General features: G+C 37.5%; 1 protein-coding gene across 1 annotated transcript; it reads left to right on the top strand.

The window, feature by feature from the left end:
- Positions 1-218: 218 nt before the first annotated feature.
- On the top strand, positions 219-13,662 carry LOC108672545 (protein RRP5 homolog). The gene is made up of 9 exons (XM_018160237.2): positions 219-514; positions 6,705-6,875; positions 7,501-7,641; positions 7,893-8,028; positions 8,223-8,411; positions 10,927-11,114; positions 11,293-11,552; positions 12,086-12,365; positions 12,927-13,662. Exons 1-9 carry the CDS (start codon positions 413-415, stop codon positions 13,608-13,610), a joined length of 2,151 nt encoding a protein of 716 aa, XP_018015726.1. The 5' UTR covers positions 219-412; the 3' UTR covers positions 13,611-13,662.
- The last annotated feature ends 11,486 nt before the right edge of the window (positions 13,663-25,148 follow it).

Raw genomic sequence — 25,148 nt, 5'->3', positions numbered from 1 at the left:
ATTTAAAGAAAACATTTGCATCGACATAAATAGATTCCTTATTTACTTTTTAAATTGTGATGGTCCTGTGCAGCGTACAATTGCGCATGAGTAAATAATATATTGTTCACACAAAACCTTCGAGCATCAATTAAAATTAAGATGAACGCGCATTTGCATTTGCAGATGTGTAGAGGAGCTTGCTAGGATTTCGCGATATTTACTTCTTGCGATATGCCATACCTGGACGAAGAGATGGCAACAAAAACGTGTGGCGATTGGCGCAGTTGTGTGAAGTTATCTGTCTGTAAGCTGTAGGACGTAGGTTTATGTTCGGGATCGTGAGTGAAGCACCGCGATCAAATATCGAGTTCTATTTTACTTTATGCTCCCCGAAATATTACTTTTGACCTGAGCTATTAAATTGATCGTCATGGTCCGTGCTAAACGCTTACTAAAAAATAAAGTTAGATCTGTTATACATGAAAAAGAAGACAATGTCATCCGCTCCAAGAAGGACCGGGACATTTTCTCTGTAAGTTATATAAATCTTGTATACTAAATTCATGTTCAGTTGACCTTTGATAAGGATGAGTTTCTTCACTTTCTTGTATATTGGTTGATACCTACGTGAGCCATAAATTATGGATAGCTATAATTATTCTCCAACAAATCTGTGGACCATAGTGACAAAGCAGAGAATTTTTTAGACTCTCCCTCAAGTTCATCATGGATAGTATCATGGATACCAGCATTATCATACTTAAGAAATTGGTTTAAATCTCGAGTTTTTGAGGAAATTAAGAATGAACTGATTCCAAAAAAGCTCTGGTTTGCCACTATGCAGTGTGGACTGTGAGTAGAATTGGTGTGAAAAATTCTGAATAGGTACCTGGCTACATTTGATGTGGGATGAAGCCTAATGCCAGATTGCCAGTATTTAATACTTAGACAGTATGACACCCTGTATAGGTAATATATTATCATGTTAACCAAAGAAAATATATCGAAAAATTTACCACCTTGCACCTTCCACCGAAGTGACAAACTGACAATTGATACTATTACACTGAGCTCGTCAGAAACTGCGGACACCCGGACTGGGCCGGACAGCTGCACTTCCTCTAACTTGCTTGCGTGTGGTTAGAAAACCAATAAAAATTTGGCGACTCTTCCCTCCAATACATCACTAGTCGTGTACTGTAAAATGGGGTCACTTTGACGGTTTGACCCATAGTGGCAAAGCAGAGACCAGAGAGTTTTTAGACTCTCCCTCAAGTTCATTTTTGAGTCCTATAAGTAGACAAGTAAAGCATAGTGGCAAAGCAGAGAGTTTTTTAGACTCTCCCTCAAGTGTAATATCACATCAATAATACAGTAATATCCCATCAATAATAGGGTAAGGTCAACTGGGTGATTAGGCCATGTTCTTAATGATGGCCAAAGTGGGGTAATAAACGGTCATAAACAGTGGCCAAAGTCACTCAGGCGTTTATGACCTGGTTTACAACCCTGGCGTTTATGACCCCGGCGTTTACGACCCCGCATTTATGACCCCAGCATGAATCAAAAACACAGGGGAAGTCACCCCAGTTGACTGTAATTGATGTTTATGGTAATATCATATCAATGAAGGAAAAACTAGTAAAAGTCACAGAAAATGTCATTTATTCTACCTCTACATTGTCCACAATGAAAGAGGAGGACTTCAGAGTACTGTTAGTAATGGATGAGTAAGCTCTGCATGCTTCAAATATTTTAAAATGAAGTTTTATTCCCAGTGTCCTGAGTAGCCCTGTTTGACAGGGCTACTCAGGACACTCTTTTTTTGCTTCTGGCACCTTACGAATAGCATATGGAATTTTTTTGAAGATTCCGTTCGATAGCCCGTGCAAAGAGCTATAAAATGAGCATAAACTAGTTTATGGAATGTTTCATCCTAAGAAGTTATTAACAAAAAACTCTCAAAACCGTCCCGAGTAGCCCCGGTTGACGGTACACCTATTGATGTTTTTTTTCTTTATGTTTCAGACTCTACAGAGTCTTATATATGGTAATTTTAACTTAATTTCCAAACCGTGTTTCAGACTCTACAGAGTCTTATATATGGTAATTTTAACTTAATTTCCAAACCGGTCAATGTTACCCTGTCACGGCTGCCATTAGGTGGTCACATTTCGCCCATTGGGGGGCAGCGCCCCCCATTTGCAAACTATGACATTTTCCTAAAATTTGTCTTTTGCATATGTAACTAGAAGAGTTCTACTACAATGCACCATAACCTGAAGTTATTTGAAGTTATTTTACCAAAAAATAAAATTGATTTTACCACCCGGTCAAAGAAACCCCAAGAGCTGGGGTAGCAAAGACCATCACTTTTTTTTGAAATTACATCAAAACTATGAGAGGCAGGAGCCAGCAATTAATGGTGAGTAAAGCTAGAGTATAGACCTGTATTTTGCATGTTTCAATTTAAGTTTAACTTATCCAGTAAAAAATGGCATCATTTTGAAAAAAAGTGGTCCAAGTTACCCCATTTTACGGTATTCCAGTAGTACCGTCAAACAGGGTAAAAAGGGATGATTTTGAGTGTTTTTTTTGTTAATAACTTCTTAACATAAAACATTTCATGAACTAGTTTGGGCTCATTTTAAAGGTCTTTGCAATGGCTATTGTATGGCATCTCCAAAAACATTCCATATGCTATTTGTAAGGTGCTAGACGCAATATAAAAGGCTCCTGAATTAATCTGGAAATGGGGTAAAAAGTGACACTTGAAATAAAACTCAATTTTAAACATTTGAAGCATGCAGAGTGTACTAGTCTATTACTAACAGTACTCTGAAGTCCTCCTCTTCCTTTGTAGATGATGTAAATGTAGAATAAATTAAATTTTCTGTGATTTTATACTTGGTTTTTCTTCATTGATATAATATTACTTAATCCATACATTACTGTATTATTAATGTGATATTACTGTATCCATGGACATGCCATTGAGCATTGACAATGACCTTGTCCACTGCAAGCTTCATATCAGAAGCCATGTAGCAATTCTTCTGTATCTGTAAGCTTACGGGATGGTTTGTAATTTTGCACAATTTTAATCAAGTCAAGTGATTTCACTATAATAAAAAAGATTGTAAAAAAACACCTGAAACAGGAAGGAATATTTTAGTGACAACCATCATATTTTTTGGAGAAATAAATTATAGTTTAGGTTAATTAATTTTCATTCTTTGTTGCCCAGTACTCAATTCTATCTGTGACATTCTATGCACAATTTTGTGATGACTGCAGTAATTTTTTATTAAGTGAAATTTTTTTCACTGAGCGAGGTAAATGTAATCAAAATTCTTTGTTGTTATTTGATTTTTTCATTAACTGGTGCCTTAGCTAACCAAGGTAGGTTCTACTGTAAATGCAATTTTAGGGGTGTCCCTTATTACCCCATGGGAATGTCCCTTCCTACCCCGTTTTGCGGAAATGGCCACCATTTTTTTTAATGAGATATGCAAATTCTGTCAATTTTGTTTTTAAGCCAACACTAGTGTGCAACTTTTATGTAAGTAAAATTTTTTTTTTCTACATATAAATATTTTTTCTGCTACAGACCTTAGCAGAGGTATTTTTCCAGAATCTCAACTTTTCACACTTTTTTTCAGGGATTTTTTAGAGGTAATAAATATATGATTTCTCAACTTGCTTAATGCTGCATAGATAGTAAAAATGTTGAACGTTACACCACTATTTTTAGTTTTGCAATATTTTAATTAGTTTAGATGCTACAACATTTCTACAAAATGTTGCAGGACTGTCCCTTTTTACCCTTCCCATCCCTTTTTACCTCGTTTGATGGTACATAAGCTCATGAAATCAAAAGCAATATTTACCAAATTAGAAAGAAAACTATTAATTCACAATGCCATTGTGCAAGCATGGTTGGTTATTTCTGTTTTGGCTTTAATTTTAATGGACCTGATGAATGATAGGTAATTTTTAGCTCTTCTTCCCCCGATAAGTTTTTTGAATTTGAACCGATTCTGACTTGGGTAAATGTATATCTCATAGTGGAAGGAGGGGTTGGGCATTTAGATCCACCAGTAAGGCTGAAGAATTCCAGTGCTACTCACTGAAAAGTGTGGGGGGTGGGAGGTAAAATTACCCCACTTTGTCAGCTTGAAAACGCTATTTTTTAACAATGGGACACTTATTTGTTAAGGTGTTATTGGGGGTCAGCCCCTCTAAAGGTCAATGGTCTGGCCGGTATATTACCAGTATGTGAAGCCCAGCAAAACAAACTCAGGGGAACAAACAGGAAGATCCAAGCAAAAATATATTAAACTCAATGGTACATGTAGATGAAAGGTGAAAATTATTTGGTTAGTAATGAGACAGCCCAGGGCTATGAGTGATGAAACCAATAAAGGGATGATCAATAAAGGAAAAACAAGTACAAATCACAAAAAATGTTGTTTATTCTACATCCACGTTATCTACAAAGGAAGGAGCCTTTTTGATACTGTTAGTAATGGATAAGTACCGTCAACCTGGGCAACTCGGGACTGGCGGGGCAACTCGGGACGCACCTCCGACACGGCGTAAAACTGTTATAGTAGCTCTAAGGTCTGTAGCAAAAAAAATATTTGCTGTATTAAAAAATTTTACTTACATAAAAGTTGCACCCAGGTGTCGGCTTGAAAACGTAATTGGCAGATTTTGCCTATCTCATTCAAAAAAAAAAATGGCGGCCATTTCCGCACAGCGGGGCTACTCGGGCCACCCCCCGGGGCTAGTCGGGACACCTCCAAAAACGCATTTACGGTAAAACCTCAGTTAGCAAAAGCTCCAATTACGAAAAAAATTGATTAAAAACAAAGAATATTGATCACATTTTCCTTGCTCAGTGAAAAAATTTCACTTATCGAAAAATTAGTGCATCATCAGTCATCACAAAATTGTGCATAGCATGTCATGTATAGAATTGTGCACCAGGCAGCATAGAATGAAAAGTAATTGACCTAAACTACGAGTTATTTCTCCAAAAGATACGTTGGTTGTCACTAAAATATTCCTTTCTGTTTCAGGTATGTTTTTCACGATCTTTTTTACTATAGTAAATTCACTTAACTCAATTAAAATGATGTGAAATTACGAGCCGTCCCGTAAGCTTACAGATACGAAAAAAATGCTATAAGGCTGCTGATTCGAAGCTTGCAGTGGACAAGGTTGTTGTAAATGCTCAATGGCATGTTCATGGATACGGTAATATCACATCAATAATACGATAATTGCACATCAATAATGCGGTAATTAATGTATATGGCAATATCATATCAATAAAGGAAAAACAAGTAAAAATTACAGAAAATGTCATTTATTCTACCTCTACATCATCTACAATGAAAGAGGCAGACTTCAGAGTACTGTTAGTAAGGGATGAGTACGCTCTGCATGCTTCAAGTGTTTTAAAATGAAGTTTCATTCATTCGGGACACTCTTTTTTTGCTTCTGGCACCTTACGAATAGCATATGGAATTTTTTTGAAGATGCCATTCGATAGCCCTCGCAAAGAGCTATAAAATGAGCCTAAACTTGTTTATGAAATGTTTCATCGTAAGAAGTTATTAACAAAAAACGCTCAAAACCGTCCCGAGTAGCCCCGGTTGACGGTACACTTGCATGCTTCAAACATTTTAAAATTAGGCTTTATTTAGAATGTCCCAAATTACCCAGTTTCCAGAGGTAATTTGTGACACTTTTTTTGTGGTTGGCACTTAACAAATAGCATATGGCATTCTTTGGTAATGCCATAAGATAGCCCTCACAAAACTTGACAAAATGAACCCAAACTTATTTATGAAATGTTTCATGTTAAGAAGTTATTAATGAAAAATGCTCATAACCGTCCATTATTACCTTGTTTGACGGCATCTAAAATGCAATAATTTCAATCCAAATTTCAATTTACTGCACAGGCCATGGCAGTGCTCAGTCAATTTCATTTTTTATGACCCTTCTCTCATTAATTCCATTTATAAAAAGACATTTTTGCCTGTGACTTCTGAAAATCACCTGTAAGGCTGCATTTTATGTAGAATTCTGCCTGTTGTTATAGATTAGATAGGCCCAGCCTTAGGCTCAAGTTCCATCTCAGTCCAGTCCAAGTAAGACATGTATCTGCCTCATATGCCATTTGTAGAAAATGTCTACTTCAGAACTACGACTAGAGCTTTTAGACTCTTTTTTTTTGAAGCCTCAATACTCCTGCTAGATGAATTATACCGTATCTTACCAAAATATATTATTGAGCTCCAAAAAATATGATTTATGTGCCCTTATAGTTTGGGATAAAATACTTGTCGAATGTTGCATTCCAATTCATAACTAGATTATTGGAGCAATGTGTGTCATACAAAATACAAATATAGACATTGATGCAGCAAAATGTGCATAAATAATAATATTACTAATTCTAACTAGCAAGCTTTTTGGTGATAGTTATTTATTGATGTTTAGTAATCCGTCAAACCCCAGAAAATACTTTTATTGTGAGTTATTTTGAATGTATAGGTATACATTTGTGAGCTGTCAATATTCTCCATATTAGATTATTTTAATATGCTACACAATTATTTGCCATAAAACCTTTTTTTATGATATAACTTGACCATAATGTATAATTTTAATGACAAGTTTCTATGCAGTTCAACCTCATGTTCCAGGTACAGAAGCAATCCAAAAAGAAGGCAGAGAAGGTGTTGGAAAACACTGCACCAGCATCTGATGGGGAAGATGAAGTTCTTCAGGAGATAAAGCAACTTGCTTCTCGCACCAAGGAACACAAGAAAAAGTTTCACAACTTTGTGCAGCAAGGATTAAAAGTATCTTACAAGGTATTTATATGTGTAATTTTGTGTAGAAAATTACTTATTAGTGATGCTTTGTTGAGAATAGAGATATTACGGTACTCTAATACTAGTACCGGTACCTATATTAGTCAGCCTAAATGCACAAGATCTCGGGAGTATTTGGTATTATCTTGTCAATAAAAAATGGGCTTAATATGAGCTGTTCATGTTGTCAAAATATCCTAAATGAATATAATTTATCTCTGATTATAAGAGTGATTTAGGCCCTTTCTAATTTGCATTTTTGATTTGTGGCAGAATCTACAATTTTTTTATGCCTTGTTCTTGTGTCAGAAAATATACATCTTTACTAAGAAGCTATTATTTGTATGTGAAAATTATTTCATTTTGGATTTTCATTAAATTAATTATCAATTGTGTTTGGACAAATTTCAAAATTGCATGCTCCTCATGAACATTGATCCAAAAGTTTCTTACGTGATCCTTAATCTTTAGTTAAAATAAATTCTGTACCATACTACCGTAACTAATCAGTTCACTCCATTGATGTATGCAATTTTTTCATCTAATTATCTAAATTCAATGAATACCTATTCTTTTAGCCATAGACTATAGATGTACTGTTTTTTATGTATTCATCCAAACCTAGGATCTGAGCATGGGCAGCCTTGTGGGATGCTGCGTCACCAAAGTGTTCACGGACAGAATTTGTGTGACGCTGCCTTACAGGATGAAGGGACATATACCACTCACTCACATCTCAGCTCAGTACACCAAACTCATGCATCAGGTCAGAAATTGATGCATCGTCATGTTTTACATACATATAAGCACTCTTAATCTGACACTTTTTGAAACCTGCTTCTGTTAATTGTCTTGAAAGGGAGCCATTTAAGCACCCCTTCTTCTACCATTTTTGAGAAGTCTGGTCATGTCATTTGCCAATCATGAGAAATGTTAACTTTTATTAAATTTTGTGAAAATAATACGAACATATATTTATTTGTTGCACTTGATTGATCAAAATTTTCTCCTCTCTAGCTGGCTGATGGTAAGCCTACAAGTGAAGCTGCACACACTTTACCTGAGCTGTACTGGCCTGGGCAATACCTCACTGCCACTGTAGCTGCTCCTACTCAAACTTCTGAGGATGATGTACACCCAGGCAAAAAACAAAGTGAGTTCTCCTAAGCATACCCCAACTTTTCTTTATAATTGACCTAGCTGAGTGGGATTCAGAATCCATGTATCCTTAGTCCTTAGTATCCTTGGTACTATATGTGTTTCGGACCTAGTAGTCCCTGAACATGCCAGAGTTCTGCCTCAGCTTTATGGGTTAATAACTAAACGTATGTCTTAAATTTCCCTCAGAAACTATGGGTGTGGCTCTGTCATTGTACCCCAATGATGTACATGGTAGCAGTGTGAATGCATCTGCCCTGAGGAGTGGTTGTGTGCTCCAGTGCTCTGTAACGTCATGTGAAGACCACGGCTACACAATGGACACTGGCGTCAGAGGTGTTGCTGCTGCCTTCCTCCCTGAAAAGGATGTGCCTCGAGGTAAGCTCTTATTTCTTCTTAGCGCATGAAGGGTACTTGAATCACCTCAACTTCCCCTGTTATTTGCTATTTCCTGATTCTGATAACTAAGCAGTAATTTAGTATTGAATAAATAACTGTAAAGAATTACATTGCTGACATTAAAGAATCCACTTGCTACACCTTACTTGTGTACAAATTGACTGGTTAATGTCAACAGTATATATTGCTTTTACTACAGTGAGTTTTTGGATATCTTTAACTGTCATAAAATTTCTGTTGTAGCGCTCACATGTACATCGTATTCCATACTACATGTATTTTATTCTAGTAAGTGACTTCACTCTAGAACTAATGACTATTTTTAGAATTGTCTCGGCTCTTTTACCGTCAAGACCTAGAACTACTGTTCTCCATGTAAGTATTCTGTAATTAGTTTCTGTGTGTGCAAGACATTCACAGAGGCATAGATTCCCTTTACGTTGTTGTGATACTGTTTTTATAGCAGTGTAATTTTGTTTCAGGATGTTGCATTGATGCATTCTTGCTGAACAAAGCTCTGAATGAGTCGAATTGGCTTTTGCTAACGACCCTAACCCATATCATAGATAATATTCTTTTCTAATCTGCTTTCGGTTTGTATTCTTAGGTTGTATTCTTGTTTTATGCGAGTGTTGCTAAGCCCTTATAACAAGGATGCCAAGCAAAAAAATGTTTAATTTATTTTAGTCTCATGGTCCAGAATTGTTCCACTACATAGGTAGTCTGGGTGCTCATGCCAACAATTTTTCCAATCAAAACAGGATTTACTCTTTGCACAAAGGAGGCCAAGTTCTAACAAGTCAGGCTAAAACCAATTACGTCAACAGTTTCTGCAAAACGCCAAACAGCTGAAGTTACCTAAACATTGTTCAATGTAATACTCCACTGAAATGCTTTAGTGCATTTCTGTCATTGACCTACTACATAGTAATAGAGCCCAGTTATTTCAGTCACTTGAAAATTTCTCAACAGTAACAGATGAAACTGCTTGTAACAACTCTTGGTTAGTGATCACAGTGTTGAAGTTCTTTGTCATGGAAATACCACCTTTTTCAGCATCATTCACAATATACTGCTGCTGCACTTTTTGACAATTAATGTTCAATGTTGCTTCAGGTGACAGGATCCCGCCACAGAAATTAAGTCTCAATTTGCATACCGGTAGCTGCAAAAAAACTTGTGTGTTTGTGGAGACAAAGTCTGGCAGAGTCAACTCAGACATGGTACTTTCGTCCAGATATTCAACTCAAGGTGCACGACAGTTTTCACCAAGTTTTGACATTTGATGTACTATTTGGCACTTGTCTGTATCAGTAACTTTTATATCAAAGAAAGCAAGTCCCACAAGAATTTCAATCAACTACCATAAATGGCACGTACATGTCTTCATAGCTGCACAGGAAATTGTCTTATCAACTGTTTTATAGGCAACATGATCTTTCAGCTATGGCAAATGAGTTCGTGGAGCAAATGCAGCAGACATACCGGTACTGGTGTACCATGCTTTGAGATTCAGCTTCACAGTAAACACATTGAACTGTTGAAGACCTTTGAATTTAGAATGTTGAAGATGAAACTAGTACCAAAACAGATAGATAAATTTTCTAACTATCGATAAATTTTCCCATCTAGTGCATAGGTGGGCTTTGTGATTAGGACCTGAAGCATCAATATCAACAGCAGTTAACTTGTCACCAAAAATATCAGTGCCAACTGCAATAATTTTTTGTGATCATCTCTGGGCTGGAATATCAGAAGCTGGTTTTGAAAAAAATTTGATGATGAATTCAGTTTCTCATTTCAGGTTGGCGTAAACTTTTGCATCATGCACACTCTTTCCGGTTTCGATTTGTCTATCTGACTCCACACATGTGATCAAACAGCTTGAGACATGGACAACTGGAATATCCCATTACCAAATTGAAAACAGTTGTATGTATAATTTGTTTATGAACATGATGTCTGCATGCTAAACTAAAAGGCAGCTTCTGCAGCAGATGTACCAGTGTTGCTGTCAGTGACATCAGAATATGTTGTCTAAATTTTGTCTTTGAATTGCCAGCATCATTCAAATGTAAGAAAACAGTAACACATGCTTCACCAGTTCCACTTGGAATCTTGTGGAAAAATTATCTAGCAGAAAGTAAACTTCAATAACACATTACCAACGACAAATGTAGACTGCAAACACCTAATTTTCGGTGAATTGGTAAAAATTGGTCATATTGCATCATTTGACATAAGTAAATCAGCTCATTTTATAAAATGACCTAGCTTTTGTTAGTAATTCCTACAGGCATTATTAACAAAATGATGATGTACATATGCAACCAGTAAATATTTAGATATCTCCTTCGAGTTTTTTTTTTTTTTTGCTTTATACTAAGGTGAAAATGAAAACTTACAGGGGATGAGAGCATGGGATAATTGTATTCTAATTTTACCATTAATTTCAATGGCACTCTATCTAACATATATCGATATGTTTGCACAGACAAGCTGGTTGCGGTGGGCAGCGTACTGCCGTGCTGCATCGTCAGCGTCACTGGTGACGTGAACGCGCTGAGCTTGACACTCTCAGCTGATCCTAAGACAGTTGTCGCTGCAGCCAACAAGACTTTTGATGATGACAAGTACAACCTCCTGCTACCTGGCACTTCTGTTGTGTGCGTCGTCTCTGAGGTAAACAAGTTCTGCTGAATAAGCTGGATCTGATAGTGAAGCAAGTTGCGATGCTTCAGCAACGAGTTGTGATGATTTACTAAGAGGTGTACAGCATCACGTCTATGAAGGTGGCACTTTTTTTCTGTGAAATAAAATTTTATGTACTTCGAAACCTAATAAGTTTTATCCACTTCAGAGCAATGTTGATGGGCTCGCTGTACATTTGGGCTCTGAAGAACAGTACTACAGCAGCCTGTACCCTGAAGACTCTGAGTTACCCCAGACGAAGTTGGCAGCAAGTAAAATTGGCATGATTAGCGCCATGCATCTGAGAGGTCCCTACGATCAGTGCCATCTCTTCAGGGTGGGACAGAAGCTTGTAGCCAAGGTGCTATTGGTCACTGGTATGCCACGTACTGTGCATCTCACCCTCAACAAGACTGTCTGCAACAACTAGTGAGTGGCCACATTTTGTAGGGTTTCTGTAGTTAAACGTTTTTTGTGAGTTTTTAAATGTCTGTGGATTTTGCGCAATCATTCTAGGTTAAAACTGAAAGCCAAAATTATTTAGAATATGTTTGCCGTAATGGCAGGTTATTTCTAGCTGTATAGTATTGCTTGATTTTTTCCTACTTAATCTGTTTTGAACAATTGAAATTGGTATGGTTGAATTTCTCAAGTTAATGTATGCTTCTTTTTTTGGCGCACCTAACAATGGTCATTTTTTCAGACTACCAATCATTGTATATGATTATGATTCTCATTAGGACCTCGTTATCTGTAGTACAAACTTGGTGTATTGAAATTGATGCAATTTCATCCTGAAAAGTTACAAGTAAAGACTATCAAATGTGCGTAATTTAAGCCAATAAAATGCGTTATAAAATACCCCTTATGTAGCCCTGAGAAGCAACAAATATACTGAGATATTTTCTATATTTTTTTATGATGCTTTTGAGTAGTTTTAAAACTTCTCGGATCATTTTCAGTTTACCTGCTGGAGAAGATCCTATGCACGGCCTGGTCTTGGACACCGTGGTGCCGGACGCATCTGTGATCGACACTTGTGACCTCGGCGTCAATTTGCGCCTGTCTGCAAAATGTCGAGCTTTCTGTCCTCTCAACAAATTACCCAAGGCTCTTAAGTCTAGGAAACTTGCTCAAAAGTATCAATCGGGTACTAAAGTTGAATGCAAGCTGCTGTTCTTCAACCCCTTTGACCAAATCTTCTTTGTGAGCCTCAAGCCAGCGGACATCAAGGACCAACAGGTACCATCAGATTCACACATAATATTTGGTTTATTCCCGATTAAGCCTTGCACACCTATTGAAATTTCTGTTCCTTATCATGATTGTTTTGACTTTTGAATTGGATCACGAATAAAGTCAATATCTGAATTTTTTATGTTTCTGAGACATACAATTAGTTAGTAGCATCACTCACACCTTGTTATTTTGTAATTAGTCATCATAGTTTTTTCTTCTGACTACAACAGTCACCCAATGAGTCTCTAACCTTGTAATGCGTTTTTATCATTAATAATTACGGTATGTTGAGAAGATGAATTTTGGATGGTACAAGAGAAGATGGATTTGAATGTCATATACCTACAATCATTTTTATGTGTAATAGCTTTGTGAATTTGAAATTAAGCTAAATTTGACTCAAATATGTCAGTGCAAATTATTTCTGATCGATTGTTTGTTGAGTCGTTTCTAATTAGTGAAGTTTATTTACATTGAAAAAAAAATTATTTTGTATTGATATACTAAGCTGATGAGCAAATTATATTCATCGTATCAGCTCGGTGACGCCATAAATATTTCCAGAGCATTCCTGATGAGCTGAAGGTGGGGAAGGTCGTGCGGGTGAAGATCCTCCGCCACTTGGACGTCGGCGCTGTAGTTCAATACACATCAACGGGCCGCGGCAGGGGAACTAAATCCGTACAAGGCTTCGTCCCGCGTCTGCATCTTACAGACAAGAACGTATCCGATCCTTCCTCGCGTCATCCGGTCGGTAAAATTGTTGAAGCCCGAGTTTTGGCTATTGAAATCAACGAGTCTAGAAAGTTGAAACACAAGTTGATCTTCACGCTGAAGACGCTTATCGTTAAATCCGACCTCCAACCGATTTGCGAATACTCTGACAACTGTATTGGCCAAGAAGCCGAAGGTGTTGTTACTAAGGTGCATCCAGATAAAATTTTTGTTCAATTTTTTGGTGAAACTATGGGACTGCTTTATGCAAATGACTATGCTGATGTACCAAATATGTCTGAAATGTTCCAAGTAGGCAATGTTACTAGAGTGAAAATTAAAGGTATTGGCAAATTTGACCCTCCCGTTTACTTCTTGAGTCATCTGACCAAGTCTTTCAAAACTAGAAAACGTAAAATAGTATTGACAGAATTTGACGTTGCTGCAGAAAAGAAAAAAATAATGAAAAAGAACCTGCAAGATTCCTGGCTTCAATCCCTGAAGAAAACGGTGGGGGAGTGTCCACAAGAATAAAGCGCCTCAGGAATTTTATGCTAAACAAGATTGAATAAATTGTTCAATCCTATGCTGTGTATTTTTCGCCCACTTAAAAACCGCGTTTTCCCAACTCATTTTTTATTTATGGAAAGTTAGATAAACTCATGTTATCCTTATCTCTGTGACCGTAGTTTTTCGGTACTTGTCTTACCGGAATCTAAATCTGAGCCGTTGTTTCTCTCTCCCGTACATTTTAGTTGATTTTCCCTGCGCGCCTCGAGCTCACGAGGACCTATTAGTGCGATCACGCGATGAAGAGTCGGTCGCCGAAAAATTAGAAATTTTAAGATTATAAAGTGTTCGTAAAATGAGAATATCTGCAGAAGTTCGGAGCTTGTTGCCAATGACGGAAAACCCCTGATTTGGGGGGCGCAAAGCCCCCCGGTTTTACCCCGCGCCTCTACGCGTATTGTGCTTTGCACGAGCTGTCATTATTCTACTCACAGTACGTGCGATTGTAGATATAAATTTCGCTTTAGATAACTTTGTAATCTAAAGCGAATGAGAGACATTGTTGTGAGATGTGTGTATTATAAAGGAAAAAAGTGTAAAATGAATGAAGAAAAAGAAGAAGGGGGGGTGAGGTGGTGAATAACTGGATTGAATAACATTCATACCGGAAAGGAGGAAAGTCAATTGCGTTCATGACCAGAGAGCACGTGTGTAGATTGCGATCTCAAAAGTACCAGGTAGATTTGTGATATTCGTTAATAACTTCTCACCATGAAACATTTCATGAACAAGTTTGGGCCCATTTTATAGGTCTTTGCAAAGGCTTAAAGGTCTTTTCATAGCCCCTGTTCTAATTGATTAATTCTCTATATTAAATTGTACTTATGAATTTTTATAACTTGAATGTATTCAATTATTATTTTTCGTTATTTGAATTGTGCATCGATCGAACATTTATTAAGTTGAACGATGTAGGAAAGCCGCAATTACCGTTAATATAAATGAAGTACATATTGTGATCCATGGTTTCCATTTATAAATTTCAAGAGTAGGGAACTGAACAAGGATGACGAAAGCTGCCATGAAAGATGTCAGTTATTGATGCTTATGCTGTACAATTTCTTTTTATTTTATAAATTTATCTTTCTCATCCAGAAATTAGTGACAAAATTTACTTGACTCGAACAGGGCTATAATATCTTTCAAATTCATTCTGATGCAATTAAAATCTTGTAAGAAAGTCATATAACAGATACTAGTTGTCTAGCAGACGAGATTAGATTTTGTAGTTAAATTTCAGGAGCAAATTCCGTAGACTGTACAACTCTCGTACAAGGTAATTCCATGACATATGTGGAATGAAATCTTCTATATTAACATATAAATCTTGCAATTCCTGCAATATAGTTAATTTTTTATACTTTATTTAGGATTTTTGTTATTTTATGTATTTTCAATCCTTTATTTTGGATTTTCTTTATTGATAGATTGTGTAAAATCTTCTATGCTCGAATATATTTAATCCATTATTAACATTTTTTTAAATGTTATTCAAAATGTAACAATTTCATTTGTTAAATTTTGTAACAAATCAAATTACGCGGAATTTATACGGCCCCTGCATTATCATACGGAAGCAATTATCACAGGTTATCTGCATTTCCTCAACTAGCTCATGAATCGCTTGCCAAAGAGGTGCTTACGGTTGCAAAGTTGTAGGTCTAAAGGACTCTTGAATACCAATTGCGAACAACAGCCTACAAAACGTGTCCTACTCATCGGAAATACTTCCAATGGTAATACTTCTTTCTACTCATCGGAAATACTTCTTTTTAATTTTTGGTAGCCAAGTTACACGCTCGGGGGCGTGGTGGTGGCAGTTTGGGCTGGTTGCTTGCCGCGCTTGCTAAGTAGACTCATGGTTGTATTAATATATTTATATAATATTATTTCAACCATGAGTAGACTAGTCATGAGCGTTCAGGACGCGGAATCCAAGATGGCGGCCTGTCGTTAGTAGCAAAATAATAACACCAGCTCTGAAATTAAAGGCTATAAGTGACATTTAATTTTTGTATTGATTCATTAATATTTATATTTTACTTTTCAATTGCGTTTCTTTCAAATAATGCTTTCAGGACACCGTCACTTTGGGAGCTGACGATTAGCTACACTACAGGTGAAATAATTCCATAATTTATTAGGTGACATTACGCAATTCAAATATAAGTTCCAACTCTCTAGCTCACAGTTTGTTGTACTGGGTTAAGGCGTCGGTTTGGGCTAGTAGGATAGATCGAAGTAGTAATAGGAAGGTCGAGGGTTCGAATCCCGGGCTGGGACTTCTGACGAAGTAACCACTTCTGAAAAACCTCCTACCCCTTAGCGAGGGTATCGAACTGTCACCCCTCAGACCCTCACCGCATAGTTCAAGCAATAGGCATTACCCAACAAAACAATCTGTCCTGCCCCCCTAGGGAAGGGTATAAATATAAAGGTGCCATCTTCCGGTAGTAGGGTGTAGCTGTAGGTAGAGATCGAGCTGTAAGTAATAGAGTTACGTAAAGGGGGGGGGGTAAAAGAAATGTCCGTATTTGTGTTACTGAAGTAAACTCCTATATTAAAGGTCGCTCACAGGCTATCGAATTGTCTAAGACAATCACGTTATCTTAAATGCAGCAGTTGCTAAACTAACTCTAGCAAAAGCAGCTTATTACAAATACGAAACTTTCCTTGACGAACAATTTTGTGCTAACTTAAGATCATCGTAATGCTCGAAAATCAGTTAACAGGTTTCGTCATTCGACCTCCGATCTCAGTTACTCCTTACTTGTATTTTTTCGCTACTCCTTGTATATTTGTTTGTATTTTTAGGGACTCATAATATTGGTGCTGGGAGCAGACCATGATTTAAGTTCAGCCATTCCCAGTATTACAAAGTCAATATGCGACTCTTTTCTGATAATTTTTCCACGTTTAAATGAAAATATAAATTGGCACTTTTGCTTGATGCTAATCACGGATCGTACGGGTTGCAGTAATAGCGGATCGAACGGGTTCTTCCAGCCCCTTGCCTTACCGGGTTGCTGGAAGGTTGTGGGTTTGTTGTTACGGAAAATTTCCATGGCCAAACCGCCTAAGTCACAACCTTCGTGCGATAACATTCGTTCATCCTCTGAGGACGATCGAAAGTTTTTGCAAGAACAAGACGCAGGTAATGTTCTTAACGCTTGCTGTAAAAGTTTTAGGTCAATATATAATTCAGATTAAGAAGATGTGACATGGTTCATGATTCCAATTTGCAATTGGAATTATCCTAATTCTCTCTAAAATCTTGCTTCAGTGTGGACCTTTTCCTGAAAAGTGTGGCGTTTGTGCCGAAGGTATATTTTGGGATGTATGCACGCGTGCGCCATAACGGCAGGGAAGAAAGTTGCCACAATTTTTAATGCCGCAATATGCTTGCTAAAAAAATGAATGTACAATTCGGACCTTGGCCAATGATTGATACGGATGCCTGCGCATTAAAACCAATGTAGAATTGTTAGTCGCAAGCTGCAATTAGAGCTTTCTATCCATTTCCCAAACTGCCACATTTCAGTAAAATGTATATCTTTCTATATAATTGTTATCAAACTGCACAATAATGCCACAAAATTCTATATGTGTTGAAAATTCGACACGTTAGACCCCACACATTTCCCTCAACATTTCTGTGGTAGGAAAAAAATTCGAACTCTGCATGCAGGCATTTAATATTTCAATCAATCTACCAATATCAAACTACGGCCTTATTTTCTAACCCATATTTTTCCAAAAATCAGAACAGATTGCACCAAATGCTCATATACAAGTGTTTGAACAGGATATAAACAAAAATTAGTATAGTCAAAGGAATATGATTCTGAGAAGTTCTCACCTTAAAATAAGAAATTATGTGCAACGTTTTACACTTCTTAGTTTAACCGTATTGTATTTTTGAAATAACACTTGACATATACGCGTCCACGAACGTTCCTTTACTACACGTCGATGCCGCTTGAATAATCCCGTTTCTTAAACTCCCATGAGCTTCGTTTTACTCCTAAGAAGCAGAATGACGTCATAGCATATCCTGTGCAAAGTGGAATCGTTCGAAATCAAATTGTAAAATTAAATTAATTCGTTCAATTGGTATTTTAGAATTTATAAGGTTTGATGAATAGTCTGCTCCATGTGGAAAGTAGTTTGATCGAAAATATTTCAGGGAGTATAGTTAAGTTACTGCCATGAGGTATCCTCAAAAATCGTTTATATGCTTTCGATCGAAGGCGGGAAAATCTAAAAATATTTACAACAAATTCCTTACACTAAATACTTTCATACTTCAATGAGTTCACCAAGCAAACGTCGATAACAGAGGCTTGGAAACTTCATAATCTTTAATATTTCTTCGTATGATTTGCCCTCAAAGCCTGGAATTATCCTTGATGCACGTCTTTAAAGACTAGTATTTTTTTCCTTTTCAAGTTTCGGCGACAGACCACATCAGGCCTACACTTCAGCGCCGACATCACCATGTTATGTTAAGTTTCAGTGACCACACGGCGTTTTCAAGCTCTAGGTTCGAGCGCTGTGCAAAAAACAGCTTCTTGATCGTTTTTGTATCTAGGAACTCGGAGGAGCGTTTGATCAGCCCAAGAAGTTTATTAAATATATTAGCATGCGTTTCAATATACCTAAAAATTTTCAGCTTCTTGTCGACATAAACTCCTAAATCTTTTTCTAAGCTAGACTTTTCAATCATAATACTCCTTCGTTGCAACCATGTCTTCTCATACTGTAACACTGCTGTTCATTGTTCTTCCCATTATTGGGTGCATTATACTTGTCAGCAGTAAACGCATCATCCCAGTAAAGTAAATTATCAAGATCATTTTGCAGTTGCATTTTATTTGACGTATTCTTAACTGTATAATAAACTTTTGTGTGATCGGCAAACATAGAGCCGATCACACAAAATGTGTGATCGGCTCAGTGGCTCAAACGCAGTGGCTTGACACTACTTCTGGCAGATCGTTTATAGAAGCAACGAACATAACAGGCCCAAGAACGCTTCATTGTTGCATGCCACTGCGCACTGTTATTACCCAGTCTGACACGGTTCCGTTAACACTGATACGTTGTCGTCTACCTACTGGCAAATCTCTGATCCATTGGAGTACATTTCCCTCTATTCCCAAAGATTTCACTATACGCAAAAGCCGCTCATGCGGAACATAACATAACATAATCGAGGTACAATGCATCCACTGGCTCTCCTTCGCCTAGCAGACAAGTCCAATCGTTCAACGTAGACAAGAGGTGAATGGTACAGGATCTACCGGCAATTAAGCCACGTTGACATTCAGATAGGAGATGGTTAACAATCAAGTGATCGATATTCCTATCCCTCAAAACAGATTCCATTACCTTACCAACAACACCTGTGAGACTGAGAGGGCAATAGTTACCGGGGCTACTCTTGACGCCTTTTTTGAAGAACGGTGTCACTTGAGCTTCTTTTCCATCGGCCGGCAAAGTCACTTCATTCAATGTTTTTTCGAGAGACAAATCAACAGGAAATTAATCTATTTCAAAAATTTCAATTTTTCGTCATGCGTTACATAATTTTTTTTAGTTAGATTGCTTCCGGCATTTACTGTATATAGAATCACTGGACCATAAACCTATTCATTTAGCAAAATGCGCGGATATGTCGGGACGAGTCCTTAATTTTGTTTAAAACAGCTCATATCACTACACTACATCCACTTGATGGTACTGTAGCACAGGGTGATTCACGGAAACGTCCTGTTTTGTATTTCACGCCAAGCAGCCAGATGTAGTAGTAAAAAGCATGGAGTATTTTACATGAAAGGCAAGGTCATGAGGTTTTGTTAATTGTCATAATGCATAGGACAAATGAGCAGCATGCGTTTGTTATCAAGGCGTACTTTTCTAGTGGCCTACCCATTATCGTTACTCAACGAGCATTTCGAATTCGGTTCCATATTCGTTCTTCAGGTCGGGTTCCTGATCGGAAATCGATTGTTACGTGGGTGAACGCATTTAGGACAAGTGGAAATGTTTTTATGGGGTTGTCTTAAATCAATTGCTCATAATAACTGTTCAATGTCCCTACCTCGATTGAAAAACAACATTCGCTAAGCTATCGCCAACCAACCCGTCAATATGCTTTAGCGAGTTGAACGAACTTGAAAAATCAACCAACTGAATGCATTGACAATGGGGGCTGTCATTTTTTCCGATGTTATCTCTAAAACTAAGTGTTACTAAAATTCTGGTAAAGTCTTTTTCAATAAAATTTGTATTGTAATGATATATGTGATATCACAGCTTCCGTGATATATGTGCATGCATGACGACGTTATTTTTTAACGATCTTCAGATCAATAAGTTTAAATTACCTCATCATATAAATTTTATTCGTATTCGTTGTTTTACAAATTTAAAGTTTGAATAAAAATTTCAATAATAAATAGAGCAAAGTCCTAAAAATCCTCGAATTTCCAAGTTCAAGAACAAACAAACACAAAATTTTATTTCTTCTTGTTACCAATAATTCCTTGATTTATATCGGGTACGGCAGGTTTTTATAGCCAAAAAGCAGCAAATATGTTTGTCTTGACCGGCTATACAGGTGGTTAACACGGTAGTGTCTTACTGTTTAGAAACTAATACGCCGGCCTTTTTACAGCTTAGCCGAATGCTGCTATAATGCAGCATGATGATATAGGCATGCGTCCCTCTGCAAGCCCGTATTGGGACTAACGACCTCCCGTACAAAAAAATGCCCCGTACTTGTCCTAAATGTTTTTTTCGTCAATGAGCGCAGCTCATGCCCAGAACGGCTTTAGAGTACATTCCTTAAAGGTTGAACGCTACCTATAATTACTACAACCCGTCCAAAACTCAAACCGAACAGCCCTACCAGACGCAACCTAACCGTAAATTGACGGAGTTATGAATTGGATTAGAGGGTCGTTTCACTGAAAATACTTCAGCGAGTAACGAATAAGGACAACAGATAGAAAAATAACCATGAAAAATGTAAATGCCGCAGGAATTAAAGTTACAACGAATTAGTAAATACTGAGAAATAAAGGAATATAATGTGAAAGTAATTACAGTAAGCTAATTAAATTACGTGCAGTTATAAAATTACCATTACTGATAGGGAATTTGGCAATGGCATAGACGTACTATATTCTATTACTACATAAATTAAACTATATTACGATTAACATGCTAAATAATGTAACTGCCAATAAGTGCTTTAAATTCATAAGCAAAAAAAAAGTTTTTAAGCAAATGAAAAAAGTTTTCATTTCTGCGACGAATAAAGGATAGCAATGCAGGTTAGAGTACCTCCGTCTCAAAGTGTTCTGCATAGCGGATACTTTAAAATGTTTAAGATCATCTCGATTACTTATGATGCACATCAATCATCTTAATAGAAGTAAAAAATTCAGATTTGATGAAATCTGTACGGCGATATAAATTGTATTGATTTGTGTGCATACCGATTAGTCATATTAGTTGAGTTTTTGACCAGTTGTTATAGGGATGGAAACATATACGTTCATATAGGGATACATATGAGTGATGATGAAAATCGGAGAAAAGAAATTACTTTACTTTAGGCGGATAAGAAACTTTTTGATTATTAATACTATTAGCTGCGAATCTTATACTTTATTATTCTCTGGAATTCTACAACTACAACACAAATTGCCATCTCTCCCTGGACAAGAGTATAGCTATCGCTCGATAGCAAAATCGTATAACAATGCATTGCATCATTCTTAGGTTCTATACAAACTGCATTAAATGGTAAACAGAGTTTTACCGATTCGACGAACAAGCTTTAATTCTCCGACTTTGTCTCACGAGATGGGAACGGACCAAAGTACCGCAGCACGGCCGAACTGTTGATCAATAAAACACTCGGTCCTTCAATGGCCTCTCCTGGAGGTCATGATAATAAAAAGTGCGGTCTGATCATCAAAGAAGACCTGCATGGCAAGATGATAAAAATATAACTCAGTACTTACTGCGGTGAGTGACAGAGAGCGCATTTTCTCGTCGACGAAAATTGGGGTCACGGACGGACGGACAGACGGACGGACGGTTAGACAGACAGACGGACATGGCGAGCACAATAGTGCATTTTTTCCATGAATGAGAAAATGCGCTAAAAACACTGAAAATTATTTTGAAGGCTACAAAAATTGTGATATTTACTTCAAAATAAACCCATTTCCCTTTTAGTATTCAAAGACAGCAATGACGAGTCATTCCGCTTCAGTTAGTTTCTAACCCACGCTTACACAAAATTATCAACTCACAGACTCGCACAAAAACCGTTGTTGAATTTTTAGCCCCTTTGTATTCAAGTTTAGACAGAAACAAAGGACGCTCCGCGAAAATCATTTATCCATTTATCACATTCAGTTGAGGAGGCTCAACGGAAAGTTTCTTGCCGTACGGCTTTTTAGCGCATTTTCTCATTTATGGAGAAAAATGCACTATTGTGCTCGCCATGTCCGTCTGTCTGTCCGTCCGTCCGTCCGTGACCTCAAGTTTTCGTCGACGAGAAAATGCGCTCTCTGTCACTCACTGCAGTGAGTACTGAGTTATATTTTTTTATTCTTTGATGAATACTCTGCCGGATATGTATAAAATAGAAAGATTATTGAATTCATTTATCGCACCCAAGTCTTCTTTGGGTACATATATCTTTTTCGTTTTTGCTCTCTAAAACATCAACAAATATAATTTGAATTCAAGTGAAAAGTGCGAAATTGTAATAATAAGAAATTAGTGAACAATTTTAAGTGAATTTTAGAAAAATCAGGATCACTACCAATCAGGCGTTGCAGTCACCGGCCGTCACTTCTCATCAGGGGGCGACTGTGTCATTACTTTTTACTACGGAGTTTCTTTTGTCAGATGTACGCCTGATGGGCATTAAATGCACTTCGTACAATCTCAAATCCAAAGTTTTCATTTCTCGTGACGTTATTCTGCATTTGTTTGAAGAAATGACTATCTTCTTAGTTGTCATAAATCATTGTATACTTACTGACTGCATCCTTGCAACTTGTCTATCAAAACAGAGCGCTGTTGCTGTATAGTCACTGCCTGCTTCGTAGAAACTCATTCATCAAAACAGAACGCTGTTGCTGCAGAAATAAAAATAATTTAAAAAGCATAGACCGGCGTATGTAGCGGAGCTCAAACCTCTGTGAGTTTTCAACGAGAAGAGGTTGAGAAAATTGATATATAATAAAAGTCCGCTGCCAGCATGGTTTGATCCGACGCTGCAGGCATGCGATCGTACCAGTTATTCTCCTACAAGATTTTCCAGCTTCGTGGAGATATCCAGCCGAGTTTTCATCCCTGCGAGGTTCCCTGGAGAAAACTGGTTTGTGGAAGCTTTTGCGATTAGCACATCATTCAGCGCACTGTACACCATGCGCCTGATGTGTGCACGGTGCACCGTGCGCCTGGTGATGTGTGCATGGTATACCATTCGTCTGATCTTGTACGCAAGGCGCACCATGCTCCTGATGTGTGCTCGATGCGCTTGAGCGTCTGTCATATACGGCTATTGTCATGTGCTTCTTGGCGTAGTATATGTTCGAGGCATGAGCTTATAGTTGTAGTATATGTTCGAGGCATATGCCTAAAAGCGTAGTAGTATGTGTTCGAGAAACGCTTAGCAGTCTACTCGGAAGAATCTGGAATTTTTCCCACCTAATTTTTCATGTACCGCAAGCTGAATGCTTTCAACATACATGAAACCTTTGTACGTATTTAGCATACAATCTGTATCCGATATAGCAGCGATCCACTACACAATCAGCTCGCGATAAAGTAAGTACACCATATACGAGTTTAATGGCTTTTCTCGATTCAGCAGTGCGATGCCTCTTGCTTCCGTGCTTGTTACCTAAATACAATAAATCAAATTACAAGTTGTGCCTAGGGGAAGCAAACAAGTTGAGGATCTGCTGTATAATTAAGATGAAAAGCAGCATGGAAACCTTGCCAACGGTGCTCTGTGATTAGCATAATGGACGTGCAAAGAAGAAATGGTCATGATCATATGCCCGCTAAGTTGTGAGTGAAGAAACGATAAGGTCTCTCGACAATTTACAAGCTGCATGTATGCATTATTTGTAGACTAACTGAAAACTTTACGAGATTTTACAAATCGTACTATTGTGCCCAATTACGGCAAAAAATGTAATTTACTGTACTTCTCCTTCTCAAACTTGATCCATTATCACTGTGTGGGTCGGTTTTCTCGATGATTCATTGCATAAATTAGGGCAAATAACTGCGGTGGCCTAACGTCCGATGATCAGCCGTCAATATTTATATGTCGTGCCGAAATCGCGGAATTGTCGATTCTATGGAATCGGCAGACAGTTTGCCGAATCTGTCGCTTCAGCATTTTGTTGCTGATTCAGAAAATCGGAAGTTAGAGTTAGAACATAAATCGACAGTTAGAATTAGAAAAGTTAGGGCAAGTTGGGTGAAGTTCCTTCATGTTTAAATAGTAAAAAATGGACTTGGCCTAACCTAACCCTAGATTCATATAGTATAGAAATGCTGATTCGACAGATTCGGCAAACTGGCTGCTGATTCCATAGAATCGTAAATTCCGCGATTTCGGCACGACATATATATCTTCTGACCCATGCCGGACATCAACTGTTTGCACAATAAAGCCTTGCACTGAAGAATCTTTTCTAACAACATTTTCTTCTTGATTTTAGGAGATGCGACAGAGTGCGCATAGTTTAAACCTGTCCGATAACCACAAGCTGTAAACGTTACAACCTGCCTCAGAACCGGACGCAGCTGTCGCCCGCAGCGCAATAAGTGGCTACGCGTCTGCCGTCGTCGGGCGATGATCGACGACAGTCGAGAAAAAGTCCTTTAACTTGATTGTTTTTATCTGTAACCTACCATCAGACTGTTGGCAGCGGGAATGAAACTTGTGATGAATCCTCGATTATACATACATATACGTAATTTTTATTGATATTACCAATAAGGTTACTGCAAAACAGCAATGCTGAGGTTTGAGAAATAGTCTCTCATTATTAACATCTTAAAAGTGTAGACATTAAAAAAAACTTTATTAGTGGAAAAATGGAATATTTCGTGTTGAACGTTATTTGTCCGTTGCTCTTTTCATTATCTGCAATCTACATATCATGTCTGCTCTCTACATCCTGTGTGCAAAACGTGAAGTATCGTATTTTCGATTACTTTTGTACCAGTAAACTCATTTTCATTACAGATTTGCGTCGTCCGAACGAACGATCGAAAAAAACAAAAGTCTTCGTAAAGGCCGCAACTAAACTTATAATTTTGAGAGAATTTGGTAGACGTGTGTAAAATTTTTACCCGTGGAACGCAGTCCAATATTTTCTATACATGTTTTCTATTCAAAACACGGTACGATGTGCAATTAATTTATACTCGTGGGTGAAAAATTACGTA

This window comes from Hyalella azteca, unplaced genomic scaffold, assembly GCF_000764305.2.
Source record: "Hyalella azteca isolate HAZT.00-mixed unplaced genomic scaffold, Hazt_2.0.2 contig6346, whole genome shotgun sequence".
Lineage (NCBI taxonomy): Eukaryota > Metazoa > Arthropoda > Malacostraca > Amphipoda > Hyalellidae > Hyalella > Hyalella azteca.
Note: the sequence above shows the minus strand (reverse complement) of the source record. Positions and strands in the feature narration are given on the sequence as shown.

What these genes read in the sequence shown, in the direction of transcription:
- LOC108672545 (XM_018160237.2), top strand. Translation starts at nt 413, where the DNA reads ATGGTCCGTGCTAAACGCTTACTAAAAAATAAAGTTAGATCTGTTATA. An exon ending in AGGACCGGGACATTTTCTCT is followed by an intron (nt 515 to 6,704) that starts GTAAGTTATATA and finishes CTCATGTTCCAG; the next exon opens with GTACAGAAGCAATCCAAAAA. An exon ending in ACACCCAGGCAAAAAACAAA is followed by an intron (nt 8,029 to 8,222) that starts GTGAGTTCTCCT and finishes AATTTCCCTCAG; the next exon opens with AAACTATGGGTGTGGCTCTG.